Source organism: Diadema antillarum, unplaced genomic scaffold (genome assembly GCF_040938485.1).
Source record: "Diadema antillarum isolate AM-2024a unplaced genomic scaffold, OU_Dant_1.0 seq00000592_RagTag, whole genome shotgun sequence".
In the NCBI taxonomy this organism is placed as follows: Eukaryota; Metazoa; Echinodermata; class Echinoidea; order Diadematoida; family Diadematidae; genus Diadema; species Diadema antillarum.
Genome location: NW_027271523.1, coordinates 115,538 through 132,916, shown reverse-complemented (window position 1 = coordinate 132,916; position 17,379 = coordinate 115,538). Strand labels below are relative to the sequence as shown.

The 17,379-nt window shown below is 38.7% G+C and overlaps 1 protein-coding gene across 1 annotated transcript in view; it reads left to right on the top strand.

Moving 5' to 3' along the window:
* LOC139735696 (protein still life, isoforms C/SIF type 2-like) overlaps positions 1-17,379 on the top strand; it is a 47,879-nt gene that overhangs the window by 3,938 nt on the left and 26,562 nt on the right. The window contains exons 3-6 of the mRNA XM_071646442.1: positions 484-667; positions 1,314-1,400; positions 2,569-2,715; positions 15,862-15,956. Coding sequence (XP_071502543.1) covers positions 484-667; positions 1,314-1,400; positions 2,569-2,715; positions 15,862-15,956 — 513 coding nt within the window. The remainder of the gene's footprint in view (positions 1-483; positions 668-1,313; positions 1,401-2,568; positions 2,716-15,861; positions 15,957-17,379) is intronic.

The window sequence follows — 17,379 nt, the reverse complement described above, 5'->3', positions numbered from 1 at the left end:
GAGAATTACCAAACTCAGTCTGCTTATTCAAACCTCAAACCCATGAAATAAAGAGAGTGAACACAGTTATACATACATGTAATTGAAACTTGCAAGTGAATGAAGTTTTGGCAAGTTTATGACTATACCAAAAAAACAGAATTAATGATAGACCAATATTTTGAAAATTTTTTCATTTTATTGCGCAAAACTGTATTAAGTGTAATTTGGAATATGTTTGCTTTCAGAAAAATATCTGTTTTGTGTTAAATTATTATATCAAACTAAGAGAGAATGATAACTGTCATAATATGAACTGTGAAACTCTTGTGTATCTTTTGAATCATGATTGAAAATGCCCCCTCTCATACTCCTTCTCTCTTCCACTTTCTTCCTTTTTCTCTCTCTTTTCCTGTCCATCTGTCCTCCATCTCTCTCCATCCCCCCATCCCTGTCACTCCTACCATTACCTTAATCTGCACCCCTGTCTCCACCACACCCAAGGAGGACCACATTGAGGAGGAGGAGGATGAGAACCAATCACTGAGTTCCCACCACAGCCAGGCCTCCTGCTACCAGCAGGGCGGGGCTACTCGCAAGGCGGGCTGGCTGAACGTCAAGAGCACGCTGGTCCAACGAAAGCGCAAACTTGAGAGGGCTACCAAGAGATCATGGAAGGAGTACTGGGGTGAGTTGTTACACCCCTTTCCTGATTTTATACCCCATGAGTTCCCTTAAATGCTCAACAACATTAATGCAGAGTTTTCATGTTTATATATTGATATTTAAGCAGATTGGAGATTTTCCTACTGATATTTGTCCAGAGCACATTTTCAAAGAGTAGTCATTTGAACTGTCGTTTATTTTTGTTTTGGCATGGTCTTCAGTGCTAAGGCTCACAAATGTATCTTGTTGTCAATTCCAGGGAATTATTAAGGGGGCAGATAGTTTAAGAGAAACTTGTATGCCTGTTGAAGGAAACCTACCAAGTTTATGACAGCAAACCAGAAAGGAGAGCCAAGTATTTTGAAAAGTCCATTGTTAGATCATGACGTGACCAGTGTGCATTCTGCTGAGAAAGGTTAAATGGACGAGACTTGACAAATCGGAGATATAAAGAAGAGAGATACCAGTCTGGTTTGCTACCAATACTTGGTCTTCATGAGCACAGAACATCACATATACCTACCACTAGCAAGTTTCACTGAGCTTCAGTTATGTTTGAATTCCCTTCTCCCCCCGAGGTACATTGTACATTCATGTTCAAGAACATGGAGGGCTGTTTAAGACCCCAATTAACGCTGTTTGATTTCTTTAACCTTCCGTCTCCACAGTTTGTTTGAAGGGAACAATGTTGCTCTTCTACCACTGCCAGGAGAGGACCGCACCAGATGAAAACAGTGAGCCCCGACACATTCTCGGTAAATATCATGTCCCTTCGCCTTCCTTCTGTATAGATGATTTGTGTAAACACGACGGCCTGGGCAAGTGTTCGTTCCACCACTTTGGAGGAAACATTGCGTGACCACTTCAAGATCGGTATCAAAATGCAGACACGAACAGGCCTTGAGGGTTTCAGATGACACCAGTATTATGGAAATCAATATCATTAAGAGTTTGAAGTGAAAGTGAGAATACCAGGATTGCGCTGTCATGATCATAATTGACCTTAAAGGCAACACTAAGTTCATGATAAATAGGAGCCTTCATATGATATATGTGGGACTATATAAACAGGAAGAAAAAGTTACTTGAACTTTTATATATATGTAGCATTGAGTGTAATGTTCTGATTTGACCCTAGGAAGTAAGATTTGACAGTAAAAGTTATGTGAAACAAAACTTTTTAGTGTTGTAGTTTTAGATATTTTATAGCGTTGATGAAATCTGGAGCCCGTTTCATAAAACTTGTCATCAGTGACAACTGCCACATTTCTATGACAAATTTGCTCTCAGCCAATCAGATGCAAGGATTTTAGTAGCTTGTCACATCTATGACAAGTTTTAAGAAACGGGCCCCAGATATAATGGTATAATGTGATTTGCGTGAAAAACAGCAAATTGTTGTGAGAAGGCATTCTAAAGGTTAGCTTAGACTTAAGAGAAGATTGATAAGCACACTTTTGGAAAGGACATGATCGATCTGATCTGGGAAACTGACATCTTTGGAATGCTCAAGTTGCTTTATAGCTGTGCATAGATTTGTGGAAATTGAAAAAGACAACACAAGAAAAAAGGAAAAGAAATTACAGAAAAGAGAATAGCAATAAGTAAACAATGAGGGGGAAAAGAGAAACAAAGCAACAAAAAGAATATTTCATTGTTTACATTAATTACTTAATTATTTTTTCTTTTGGTATCATACGAGAATGGATTTCAACAAAAAAAAAAGAGTAGAAAACTGGGGCAATTAAAAGGGAAGAAGAACAAAGAAAGAGAAAGGGACAAACAAGAAAAAGAGGAAGAGGGAAAATACATAAAAAAAAAAATGTCATGGTCTGAGTGATTTATTGTATTCATCACATCTGTTGTAGCCATAATTACCTGATATTTTATTAAGGTTATTATTCCAATGTGTTCTTTGTTTAGTGGTGGAGGATGGTTTGGCCCAGGCAGTCCCAGAGCATCCAAAGAGGGACAACATCTTTTGCCTCAGCACAGCCTTTGGTGATGCCTACCTCCTCCAAGCCGACAACCAGATAGAGCTGGAGAACTGGGTGACAGCTATACACTCAGGTAAGAGGAGGAAACTGATGGTGATGGTGGTGGTGGTGGTGGTGGTGGTGATGGTGATGGTAGTGATGGTGATGATGGGGATGGTGATGATGATGATGGTGATGGTGATGATGATGGTGATAGTGATGGTGATGGTGATGGATGGTGATGGTGATGGGGATGGTGATGGTGGTGGTGATGATGGTGGTGATGATGGTGATGGATGGTGATGGTGATGATGATGATGATGGTGATGGTGACGGTGATGGAGATGATGGTGATGAGGATGGTGATGGTGGTGGTGATGATGGTAGTGATGATGGTGATGGTGATGGATGGTGATGATGATGGTGGTGATGGTGATGGTGATTGTGATGATGATTGTGATGGTGGTGATGGTGGTAATGATGGTGGTAATGATGGTGATGGTGGTAATGATGGTGGTGGTGATGGTGTTGATGATTGTGGTGATGGTGATGGTGATGGTGATAAAAATGGCGGTGGTGGTGATGATGGTGATGGTGGTGGTGGTGGTGGTGGTGGTGGTGGTGGTGATGGTGATGGTGATGCGATGGCGATGGCAACGGCAGTGGTGATGATGTGGTGATAATGTTGATGATGATGGTGGTGGTTGTGATGCTGGCGATGCTGGGGGTGGTTGTAGTGACTTAGTTCCGGATGATAACAGCAATGGTGAAGGTAGGGGAAGTGGTAAGATGATTGTGGTGATGATTTGCTGTGATGGTGGTTTGAGTGATGATAAAAGCAATGATAATGATCGTCTAAAAAAATGGATTTCACTTGTCAGTTCGAGATTAACGACAGTACAGAATTGCTAGGGATCATGAATGGACTTACTGGCAGTGATGATACAATGTGTAACTTTGATTACTGTTGTAGCTTGATTGATATACAAGCCTACATTCATGCTTATGGCTGTAGCAGGAACTACTACATGTACGTCTACAAGAGAGGATGATGTTCCTTGATCAGATTTAATTCGGGTTAAGTTGTAGTAAGGATGCTTTGTAGATTCCAAGGATGTTGATATACACAGTGCACATCCCTTGGATATAAGTGAAACACTCTCAGGCAGATAATGGAAGTTGAATAGTGTCTCTTATAATCAAGGTTAAAGGCTTTCAAAACTCACAACAAAGCATTCACTTGTGATCATTCTCCCACACCTTGATACATCCCATTGTTATTTGAAAGACTGTATTATCTGCATCAAAACTGAGAATTTTTGTTTTTATTGGGGGGGGGGGGAGGAGAATAGCAATAATACAGAAAATATTGTGTCTTGGCAGATCCTATGAGCAGCAATGACTACATAGCCCTTGCAGGACCTAGCAACAATAATGACAAACTTAAAGGGAACGCAAACCCAAAGAGCAATGTGGATTGAATAAAATCATTAACATCAATAGAACACATCAGTGAAAGTTTGAGGAAAATTGGACAATCGATACAAAAATTATGAATTTTTAAAGTTTTGGTGTTGGAACCGCTGGATGAGGAGACTACTAGAGGTTATGACATATGAGTGGACAACAACATAGAGGAAATATAAAAGGAATTCCACAAAAATTTACTTTTCTAGCAAAATGAAAGAGTCCTTGACTAACCGCTTTCAGAAAGCAGGGGGAATAATTGCCACCCCTAACATATGTCAGCATCAAGTTGATTGAATGTGTAATTTTCATGAAAAATTAATTTTTATTGAATTCCCTTTATATTTTCCTTATATTGTAGTCCACTCATATGTCATAACCTCTAGTAGTCTCCTTACCCAGCAGTTCCAACACCAAAACTTTAAGAATTCATAACTTTTGCATCAATTACCCGATTTTCCTCAAACTTTCACTGATGTGTTCTACTAATGTTGCTGCTTTCACTCAATCCACATTGCTCTGTGGGTTTGCGTTCCCCTTAACTAAAATATATGACCAAGGGTGAAAAGAGAAGTGGATGCTTTCAACTAAAGCTCAAGTCAGGGCAGTGGGGGTCATTCGGACTCACTGTGTGCTGCTGTTGAGTACACACTTGTATGTGTCTGAGATAAGAAGACGGAGAGAAATTGAGAAAAAAGAAGGAAGGAAAGGGCTAGTATTTACCTCATTGACCTCATTGACTGGAGGTTATGAATCAACTTTAGTCCATTCATACTTTGTAGGGGATGTACAAAGAGGCTGTCACCATTCTCCCACCCTGGCAAGTATTTAATATCTGATCAAGAGGAGGATGTAGACTAATGTGAGCTCTTCCTAAACTGATGCACATGCATCAAACCACTCAAGTGTGAACAATCCCCAGCTTCGGGTTAGCAAGATGCTGAGAATTATGGGTAGACATTTTGGGGGAAAGATGGTTTATATCTTACAAGGGGCATTATTCTTCTTTCTTCTTCTTCTTCTTCTTCTTCTTCTTTCTCTTCTTCTTCTTCCTCTTCTTCCTCTTCTTCCTCCTTCTTCTTCTCAGAAAGAAAGGGAACCTTGCCAGATGGTACTGTAGTTGACTTTGCAGTTGAACTATGCACACTTGGAGAATTACATTTGTATGTTCAAAGTCCAGTGAGTTAAGTGGCTGTACCATGTGACTTTTTGGCATTAATGATGACCGACCTGACTCAAGGCATGACATTTAAATTCAAAACTAGTTTTGTCTTGAATCCAACATGATGCATTTGGGATTTGTAGAGCAATATATTCGATATTAATCAAAGTTTTTTGCAAGAATATGAAAGTTGTTAATGCACTTTAATAGTCTTAAGTTGGGCAAGTGTTTTCAGGTTTAATGAACTTGTTGCCCACTATAGTACTTGTGAATTTGAAGTTGACATCACATCTTGCAATGCACCCAGGTTCTCAAACAAGAAGGCAGCATCCCTGAAATTGTGCTAGATTCTTGTGGAATCCTGGGGAGTAAGTTAATTACCTAATGAGTTCATGAATCACTGATCCCAGAGGCACATCTCACCTTGATTGGTATTAGACTGTAAAGATTTCCCGGTGCCGTGACCCTAGCCTTCACTCAACACTCATCCTCTTTTTTCTTGTCTGCATATCTTCCCCGCGCCGACTCCTAGGAGTATAAAGCCAGCTGTTTGAGAATCTGAAAGGATACATATTTTCCCCCGTAAGAGTTTTTCAGTCAGATTTCCATATTAAGGAGTGATTACGTGAGATCAACTTTCGCATTTTGGTAAATCTAATCCGGAGGTATCTTTTGAGGACCGTGGGTGAAACGTGCAGCATTGGCGCAGTACCCCGATGATGTCATTTTTCTTGCCTCGACATCTAGTTGAGATTGTCTCACATATACATACTATTTCTTACCACACTGATCTCCAGTCACTAGTTCTCACAGCTTTGCCCGGCATTACTCACCGTTAACAAAAGTAAATAATCCAGGTCTCCTGTTTGTTTTGTGCTGATTTTATGCGTCTCTCATGTCATTGTCAATCTTACTTCCTTGTTGGAGATACAGTGTAAAGTGAGCATTAAGGAGATGCCAATTGTGAAAGTTTGTGGTCAGTAGGAATGGTATGCGTGACTGTCGGAATGAAGCTTGACTCTCTGTCTCCATATGTGTGTGTGCTCTGCTCCTCCTCAACTCCACAATGATCAATATTTTATAAAGTTTTAACCCCTACTTTGTGTGATTTGTGGGTGGAAATGCTTTGAAAACACCCCTCCCCCACCCACAACATGGACAACAACAACAAAACGGTGTCAGACAAAAAAAAAATATGGTGTATAAAATGTTTTAGAAAGCACAATTTTCACTTGCAGTTATGCTTCTATGCTACAGATTAAGATGGGAATAATTCATCAGAAAATATCAGCAAGGTGTAAAATCACCACTTTTGATCAGAAACTTGCCATAATTTGACTTTCAAAAGGTGTGATCTATTTTTTTTTTTCATTTGAAAGATTAGCATGTAGCTGGATCTTTTACGTAAGAAATCTTCGTGGGAAATGTGTTCATCATGCATAAAAATTGTAATTCGACACATAGACGCATTACATGAGAATTCAGTTAATGGTAATTAGTTTATTGCAACAGAAAAACTTTGATCAGACTTCTTTTATTTCATTGCAACAGGAAAACTTTGATCAGATTTCTTTTAGGACATTTTGATAATATATGAGATGACTAGGAAATAGTGGGAATGCCTTTTCCACGAATGCATTATGAGTAAAATGAGAACATCGCCTGGGTAGTTATTCACAAGGAAATAGTACCGAGAACGCTTAAAAAAAAAAAAAAAGATTCCAGGCTAGAATGCACGTATGCAAAGCTTGTATACAGGTGTTGTATGTCAGTAAGTGATATATCAAGATAAAGTGTGAAGGTGATTATTGGTGTGATAGACACCAGGACTCAAAAGACTGTGGTGCCTTGGAGGCTAGCATGTCATTAGCTCTATTTCCATCCCCAGGAAATATACCAAGGTGGTATTCAGCACCCTCTTTGAGGTGAAGAAATAGTGAGGGGCTGATTAAGACATCCTGATCTATTTCACCCCATCCCAATCCCCCACTCCCCTCCCCCCCCCACACACACAATACTAAAAGAACGATGAAGATACCGCTGATAGACAAAAAGTCTCTCGCACATTAGGTGTGATTTTAATCCGTACACCACGATTGAATATTAAAGGACAAGTTCACCTTCATAAACATAAGGATTGAGAAAATGCAACAATATTAATAGAACACATCAGTGAAAGTTTGAGGAAAATTGGACAATCGATGCAAAAGTTATGAATTTTTTTACATTTTTGTGTTGGAACCGCTGGATGAGGAGACTACTACAGCTTGTGAGTCATATGCGTACAACAGTATAAAGAAGATATAAAAGAAAATTCAACATATTTTCACTTTTTTCGCATAATAAAAGAGCAATTGACTTGCCTCTTTCTAAAGGCAGGGGGAATAATATTACCCATAACATTTATCGGTAACGAGTCAGGGGAATTTGTACTTTTTTCAAAAGATGGAATTTTGTGAAATTCTCTTTATATTTTCCTTATATTGTTGTACGCATGTGACATCTAAGTTATTCATACACTGCAGTAGTCTTCTCATCCAGCGGGTACTACACAAAAACTTCAAAAATTCATAACTTTTGAACGGATTGTCTGATTTTCTTCAAACTTTCAATGATGTGTTCTACTAATATTGCTACATTCTCTCAATCCTTATGTTTATGAAGGTGAACTTGTCCTTTAAGCTGGTATATGTGTATGTTCACATCTTTGCATTCCTTTAGGACAGTGGTTGTGCTGGATTTAAAAAAAGAGTCTGCCTAAGGCTTACCGGTACCTGGCAAAGGAGTTAATCAATGCCGAGCTGGATTTCAAGTACTAAAGATACTTTTACTGGATGCAGCTAGTTTCTAAAGCTTGTTTCTTGTTCTTGGGGAAAGACATCCTTAAGTGTGATTATATCACGTAACTCACTCATCATACCTAATATAATTTCTAGGAGGCAATTCCAGCTGCAATTGTACAGTTTAAAAGATGATAGTTACAAATTGATGCACTCCGCTTTGTGTTGCGACTGATGCAAATATACCATTTTTTTTTAAATCATGAAAGTGTCAAAGATTTATGCAACTTTGACAAGTGCTAGAGTGGATAAATGGATTGTAGTTGTGTAAAACACCATACAGACTTACTAATTAGAAATGGGGATTTTGAAAATATTTTACTTTATGTGTCTTTGTAACAGAGTATGATGGGTTATTTTCATACATGATGGATATTTTGTGTACCATTATTTCCTTGGTTAGTACACAGAAATGTGTTTATCCCTCTCCCATTCAATGTACAATTGATATATCTATCATGGACTAGTAACTTTCAAACAGTTGAAGTTGAGCCATGTTTTCTTCGAGAGTTTCAGACAGACCTTTGGTGGATGAAAGGACTGGTATCCTCATTCTTAACACAATTTTACAATGATGTTAAACAAACATGAAAGGAATTTTTCAATAAAGTTCTTTTTCAAGCACATTGAAAGAGCATTTCACACTTTAGTCCCATGAGGCACAGAAAATAATATTTGCCTATATGTATCACAGTTACTGGTCAGGGGAACGCATACTTTTAATTGGCAAAAGAAATAAAGTTTTATGAAATTCCCATTATGTTCTTTATGTGAAATTTTACTACTACTGTGGCATTACAGATTGTTGTATAATTCCTATCTGAAGAGGATAGCACATGGATTTAACCAAAACTTTCAAATTTCATAACTTTTGAATGGATTGTCCGATTTTCCTCAAACTCACACTGTATGTTTCACTATAGCTTTTCTGCCTGCATTTACTAAATCCACTAATACAGATATGTTTCCCCTTTAACGCCAGACAAGCTATAGTTTCAGTTTCACAGTGATGTGTGAATATAAATTATATATACACAATCTTGGCTCGTTTGATTGGACGTCTGTCATCAAAAGAGCTCTCTCCTGCTATCAGCTATTGTGTCTCCGAGTGTCATCTTTAAACTTTTGTGTATTCAAGTCTTGATAGGCTCTCCAGACTAAAGAGAGCTAGGATGAGGAGGACATTCAGACATATTGACATAATAATGTACAATGTGACTGGCTCATACAGTGTGAGAAGAAGTATTGTCCACTGGGTGATGGATACAATGTTTCCATCATTGTGTGAGAGAGCTGCATTTATAGTTAGGTGCCAAATAAATGCCTCAGAAACTGATGTAATAGTTTATGATGTTTGCTTCATAGCAAGTCTCCCATATCGTTTCAATGTGGCAAACAGTTTCATAATCAATATTCTCCCCCTCTCTCTCTCTCTCTTGCTCTATCTATCTATCTATCTATCTATCTATCTATCTATCTATCTATCTATCTTTCTGTCTGTCTATCTATATATCAGTCTGTCTGTCTGCCTGTCTATCTGTCTATCTATCTAGATGTATTTACCTATCTCTATCTATCCATTATTTTCTGTTTATTTAGCACATTGTTAATTGACATATAATCTATTTTGTCGTAATCTCAAAAAATATATAAAAATATTTCAAGCTGTGTGTGATTTGAACTAAGAATATTCATTTTGTAGCCTTCTATCCTTCTGTTAATTTATTTTTGTTTTTGTGAATACTATGTGATTGTTTTTCTTTTATCCTCACCATTGCTAAATGATTGACATGAAGTTCCAGCATTGCATCATACAATTACCACAATAATTTACTTTGTCTATAGATAGTTGGAACCATTTTCATCCTCCAACCACCATGGGTTTCCTTTGCAAAATTGTAACCCTCTTGAAGTTCTCTTCAACTTCTATAATGTCATGCGTCAGAGCAACCATTGTGCTTGGCTGGGATGTACGTCTCTCGATCTCCCCAAGCTTTGGCTCGGTGGACGTAGTGGGAAGGAAATGGAGTCAATATCTGCCAAAATATCCAACCAGAAGAAGAGATAGGAAACTGCAATTTGTTGCAAATTAAAAACCCTCCTTTGTTGTTGCTCTGTCTGCTGGGTCAATTTCCTCTGCTGTCGATGACGACAAGAGAAGCAAGTCCCTGCTTGGCCTATTTCTCTGGAACATACTTATATTGTATCTCACTCGCATACATATGCACAAACACACACACACAAACTCTCACACATTCTCTTTCTCCCTCCCCCTCTCTTCTCACTAGTTGCATTGTATGACAGATATAAGTATATTTTAGGTAATCTTATGTTTTTATGGCATAGAAAGCTTTTACCCGATTCTCTGATGCATTATTTCACCTTGAATTGCAATATTCATTCATATTATACCAGAAACGCTGAGAATTTTCACATGCCAAAAGTAAGAACATCGTTATTTCAGAAATCTGTGTTTTATCAAGCTCCGCTTATATGGAATTCAATACCAGATGATATTCGTAAAGTTACCTCTTTTAATGTATTCAAACGTAAAGTTAAGGAGAATTTTATACAAAATTATCATTCCTAAGTTTTTGACATGCTTGGCTGGCATTACATGTATTCTATCTAATGATTGTAACTCACTTTGTTCTTATTGTCTTCGTAATGTAAATGTAGTGTCTTGTGTATCATGCTGTATTGCTTTATGTTTTGTTCTTGTAACGGTATATCTATTCATCTCATTTCTTTTTGTAAATATGAAATAATTTACCACCAATGCATTTTTTAGAATTGATTTTCTGGGTTGGCCAGATTTTAAGGAAACTTAATTCCTCGTTGGCTGCTTCCCTTCAGCTTTATGTATTCCAAAGTAATGTGTTTTTTTTCTCTGTGTCTGTCATGATTGTTCATCAATGTCTTTCTCTGTTGTTTTTATGCTGAATAAATGAATTCAATTCAATTAAATTAAATTCACACTGGCAAAAGATAGCAGAGTTTAAACTTCTCAATCTTTAAGTTCTCAAAGTTTGGGTCACTTGTACACGTTCGCAAGAAAGAAGAAAGAGTGCACCATCTGACAGCTAATGATTGTGACATACATGTAGTAATATAATGCAAACATGTATATCACAATGACCGCACACTTTGGAGGTACTGCTCGTTAACAGATTGTGAACTGGTCCCATGACAAACTTCGCAAAGTTTCAATTGCTAGCGTTCACACTGCCCAAAAATTGAGAAGATTGGCAGGGGTCCAGGAAATTTCCTAAGTTTGAGTTGGAAGTTTTGCGAGAAGTTTCGCAAAAAGTTTTCAGAAGTTTGCTGTCACACTGGCAAAACTTCAAAATCTTAAAGATCACGATCTTAAACTTTGTGATCTTTTGCCAATGTGACTGCAACTACTTTCATCTTTTCCACTCTCTCTGTCTATCTCTCTCTTTCTCTTTCTTTCTATTTTTCTTTTTTCTTCTTTATTCATCACTCTCATTCTGTTGGGTTTTTTTCCACCTTCTCTTCTTCTCTATCTACCCCATCTCTTCTCTTTCTCCTTTCATTTCTTCCTTTCTCCCACTTGTAATTTGTGTACTTATCTCACAGTGACCTCTTTTTGTTTGTTTGTAGAAGCATCATTCACTGTTTATGGGGTGAATGGAGTTCATTTGAACTAGACAGTGATATTTAGGGAAGTGTGGCTACAGGATGTTGACATAAATTGGAGCCTATTATTGCCTGCATTCACATTAGAGTTACTGAGCTGTGGTATCAAAGACCTTAGCAATATGTTGGCACGGTTCCCATTGACGAAGTACCATGGTAACAGATAATACTATAATTCATTTGGTATTATTCTCATTCACATTTATGCTGGAGAAAATACCAAGAAATTGAAACAGTTCTATGTTCTACAGACTACTGGATCATGCTAGAAGTTTGCTTCATGCTCGATAGTAGGAAGTAAGACAATGAATTTTTCTGTGTCTCCTGCAGAAAGTTGTAACTCACACAGGTTACAGTCTGCACATATAGTTAACGCTATGTGCTACAAAAGGAAACATGTATCATTGAAAATCTGAGAATTGGGAGATTACCTCAGTTGGTAATGCTTGTCTTGTGTTTTGTGTGTACGTCTTAATTGTTAAAAGAAATTCAGATGATCTTTGTCCTGTAGGAGGCAAACTTAGTTCTGGAAATGTCAAAGTCAATATAATTGCTAGCTGTAACTGCCTGTAAGATATCAGTGACATGTAGGTACATAGACTACATCTTCTTGTGCTGCAATATTATAAGATCAGTCCTCACTCCACTACCTTGGATACCAATTCTGATGGTAGAATTTTGAATAAATTTCAGCTTTAAAAAAAACCCCAAAACAACTACAAAAAACTAACTCAGGATGAAGTTATATGATATTGTATGCTGCATGTGCATATGATGGTCCATCACATCCATGTGATTATTCCTCATCCAGACTTAGGTCCCATGGAGGCATGAGGTGTACATGTGTCATTTTGACAGCAAAACAACTCTTGCTTCTTGCTGTACTCCGGCTCATAGTCTGGGATTTCAGACCCAGTTTAAAACCAATTACAGGTAGATACCACCCCAATATTGACCGATTCGGGTTCGTTGAGGGCAGCAGACATTTTACGGCACAGGGCGCAGCCATAGTGGGTGTATCGGTGTGTATCAGCCGACCCCCCTTGCTCTCCCCCACCCCCGGGCAACATGTTTATCACGCACTTGTAACAAAGGTTCGCGCACTAGCAAGCATTCGCGCACTCAGTACGAGACGCCCATTGGCTAACGCAGTTTTTCATTCTGCGCGCGTGCTAATGTAGGGAGAGGGGGGGGGGGTCGGATGATACACCCAGTATGGCGCTGCCCATGCCAAAAATACACATAGCGCGTCACAGAATCGGTCAATAGCTTAAAAAGCAAAAACACAGTATGGTGTAAGTGATGTATACTGCAGGTAAAATTTGATGCAAAAATTGTGGCAAATACAAATTAAAAAAAAAAAATCTTGTTCCAGGTCTGGTGGTGTCTAAAAAAAAACTATAAAAAACTCAACTATTAAAAAACACACTATAAAAACTCAATAAAACAGAACAATGTAAGAACCTATTAAAACTCATTTGATAAGAATTTTTTCATGAATTTTATTGAAGTAGTTCCTCAATTTTTCAGGAATTTCAACATTAATAAAATTTGATGTCTGTCAGTAATACTGACAGACCAACACCTCAGCACAGTTTGCTGCCTATTGCATCTTATTCACAGAGCATTGATTACTTAATTGAGTCTTGTTATTTATTGTTGTAATAAATATACCTGACTTCATCACTCATCTTGGAAATAATTTTGTACCATGGATCACCAGTAATCCAAGAGCATTTCATAGACTCAGAGATAGCAAATGTATCAGTGGCAGGAGGCGTACAAAAGTACAAAAATAGTGATGTTACATCAACAAGCAGCACCTCAAATAAACTCTGCAATATCAAATCTGTGAGATACTGAGTACATGACAACGCCTCGAGTGTTCACCCTCTTGATTAGATGTACATGGAAATATTTCAGGTATCTCGTGGGAAGGGGAGCGGTTGATAGAGATTAGGGGTGCAGGTTGTAAGGTTGAAGTTTGAGAGTTAATGGCTGTCAAAGGAGCAAGTGTGGCAATAATTGGTCAGGTCTGGCTTGAAAGACTAGCTATATCACCAAAAAGTCACCATGCTATTAGTCATATAGAGGGTGTAATTAGCATGGGTGTATTAATGATGAAGTATGGGCTTAAGATGTGAGGTCTATTTCTGGGTGCTTCTTCGTGCTAAGATTTGTGCCCTGTGTGTTTGTGATATCAGCTCTTAGAAGAAATGAGGAATGAAACAGACAGACAGACAGACACAGACACAGACACACACACACACACACACACACACACACACACACACACACACACACACACACACAAGTACGCACAGAGACCTCAAGCAAGCCAAGGAATGGAAGTGCATTCATTTTATGAGAGTAATAGGCACATGATTCTAAAAATAGATGTTGTCCTCCAGTCACTATGGTTACATCAGTCATCATCGTCGTCATCATAAAGGTTCTAAGTTCAGTCAAAGCTGCTGCTTTAATGACCTTTTCAAAATCTTCTTATACATTTTATGTGATTTTCTTGCTTTTTTTGAAGCATGACTAATCCAAGTTAAAGACTCTTCATTAATTAAAAAATTATACATTTCCAAGACTCTAGCCCAAATATACATTATGACTAATTCTTCACTTTTCATCATAGCAGTCTTGAAAGCTGACAAATAAGGTAATGCAAGATTTGATTTCTTAGTGCAGTGATTGACATTGTCTCAGTAAACTAGTTTCAAATTTTCTTCAGTAATGACTAGTTTAATTGATGGGGTATGGATGAGCAAGTATGAAACTTACTGTGTGTTATTATTGCAGACATCTGTACAGTATGCCTCTTCCTTGCATGGAAAAATAATGATTTGAGTTTGTGGCAGCCAGCAGTCCATGCATTATCATTTCATGTTTTCATAGTGATGCGAGAATGACTCCAGAAATCTTGGTGAAATGTGGAATACATATCCCTGATGTGCTGGTGTTTTAACCCGTCAAAGACAGTTTTATTTTGCTGCAACACACATTTCCCATAGACGCTTGCCCGAGTATACTCGGGACTTGTCCTCAATGGGTTAAACTGACCAGATACATAGTATCACTGACTGTTATAGCATGGTTGAATGGTATGTATGTCAGAACTAATGATATCATGTGACAGGCTACTGGACTTGCTTTAGCCCTTTATGTGCCCGGTTACAATTAGCGTAAATTGTCAATAATTTTCAGCAGCAGTCAGTATAATCCACTCAAATTTGACCTAGCTGCAAAGTTATCAAGCCCACTCATGAGTAGCAATATGTCTCGGGCAACCTGGAAGGCCATAGTGACACAATAAGGATTAGGGGAAATTATCCCATTGAGGACGAGTCCCGAGTACAGTACTCGGGCAGGTGTCTATGGGAAATGTGTGTTGTAGCAAAATTAGTCTGTCCTCAACGGGTTAAGTACGTATATGTGACCCGCTACAACAAAAGGATCCTAAAGTCACTGACGGCCAAGCCCAGGAAATCGAGTTTGAAGTCAAATTATCAAAATTGGTCGAAACAATCTGCCATGGCCATGATTTTCCGACTTTAAATGTAAGAGAAACGTGTCCGAAGATTTGGATTTAGCGCCGCAGCTAAACTCCGCCCCTAGCAATGAGGGAGTGATGTGATTGGTCAGTGCGTGGCATCCCGATTGTTCGTACATAGACCGCTGGCGCTAAGCTTGACTGAACATGGCCGAGGTCGCTAGGAGCGTGCCTTCTATTGTCAAGCGCTGAAAACTGTCTCGCCTCCCCATGACCATGATAGCATCGGAAGGACAACTTTGGAGGCGTTTTTCTTGAAACTCTGATTTCCTCAACCACTTGACATGCGCTGATAAAGTCATCGATATCTCTGCAACCAAGTACTTTTATGAGTTGTGCTATATATGAAATTAAAGTAGAAGAGTACGGGAATAATATCATGCCATTTTCAGAAAATTGTCCTCCCCCGACTTTCAGATCCTTTTGTTGTAGCGGGTCACACATGTAATCTCTATGCATTAACAATATTAGTGTCCAGAATTCTGTGCTAATAGGCAAACATATCACAGTAAGAGTTAAAATATATTTATGGTCTGTTTTTTCCCCCTACAGCATGCTCTTCAGCGTTTGCAAGGCAGCATGGGAAGGATGACACGCTGAGACTCCTCCGGACCCAGACGCACAAGCTGGAAGGACAAATAGATCAGGTAGAGTAGGAAGAAGACTTAAAGGCACACTGTGCAAGTATTCAAGAGGGCGCCATTGGATGACATGGTGATTGTCACCATGGTGATTGCCACCATCGTTAGTAAAAAAATCAATGATGTAAACCTAGCCAGCAAAAATTGTCTTTGAAGGGTCAGTATATATCCAAGGTGAGACCAGCCAAGAACAAAGGCCAAATCAAGACACAAACTGAGAATGATGTTCTTTTGGCCATTTTGCAGTATGCTGGTTACTCATCAAACAAATCAGTTTTATTCAGACGTTTGGAAAATGGCAAAAGCATTGAAGCATGCCCTCTTGAGTCTTAGGTCAATTTCCCTGTAACCCCTTTTTTGCCCAAACCAGGCTAACTTCTTTCACAACCTTTGCCAATTGAAAAACAAAGAAACAAACAAACAAAACAGAGCAATATTAAAAGTTAGAGCATGTCTTCTCAGTCAACATGCCACGGCTCCTTGTAGTTGTACCCCACCCAAACCCTTTCAACAACAATGATTAACAACAGCAACAAGATTATCACCAACAATGTTATAACAACAACAACAACAGTAAAATATGATTGGAACCCCACTGCCACCAAGGGAAAAGGGCTAAAAAAAACAAAATAAAAAATAAAAAATAAAAATCAAATGTGAACAGAGGTTAACATAACGAGAGAGAAGGAAAAAGATAACATTTGGCTGAGGTTGCAATTTTAGCTTTGCCCTTTTCTCCTTGTATTTTCAGGTTCTATACAAAATAATATTTGGCAGAGCAAGCACTCAAGTGGGTGAAGATTTATGACGTGTTTTTCCAAACAAAAATAGAATGGAAAGGTCGTGGCATACTTTTTGACTGGAAGAAATCTTGACAGTTTTGTGACTGAGTTTGACTTCATCCCCTTCGTTGTTGTGGCAATATTTTTCATCTTTATTCTGTCCGCATGGAGTTGTTTTTCTGTCATTGGTTGCCCTGAGTCTGCCTCTCCTGCCCTTGTACATGTCGGGCAAGCACTCCCTGGAAAATTCCTCTTTCCTTCATTTGGGAGGATTCTCCTGTATTTGCAGACATCAAGCAGGAAGCCTTTTGTCATCGGTGGAAGGGAGTTTGTCAGAGAACGTCTCTCTGCGCAGAGAGATCAGTCAGTGTAAGGCTGTGTTCACACATACCGAGAGCGCGTAATTTGAATCATGATTCTAATGGCGCATCACTAGAATCGTGATTCGAATGACTCATTTCGGCCGTGTGTATGCGAACTAGAATTAGGGGGGGGCGCGATTTGAATCGTAATTCCAGTCGTGATTCAGATGAAGGTCTGGAGGTGTTGTCCAATCATGGTTCACCAGAATTATGGAGTAAAACAGTCGTGTGTATGGATTGACCTCCAAATATTGTTTTGGGGGGCGGAGCGTACGGTGACCCTCC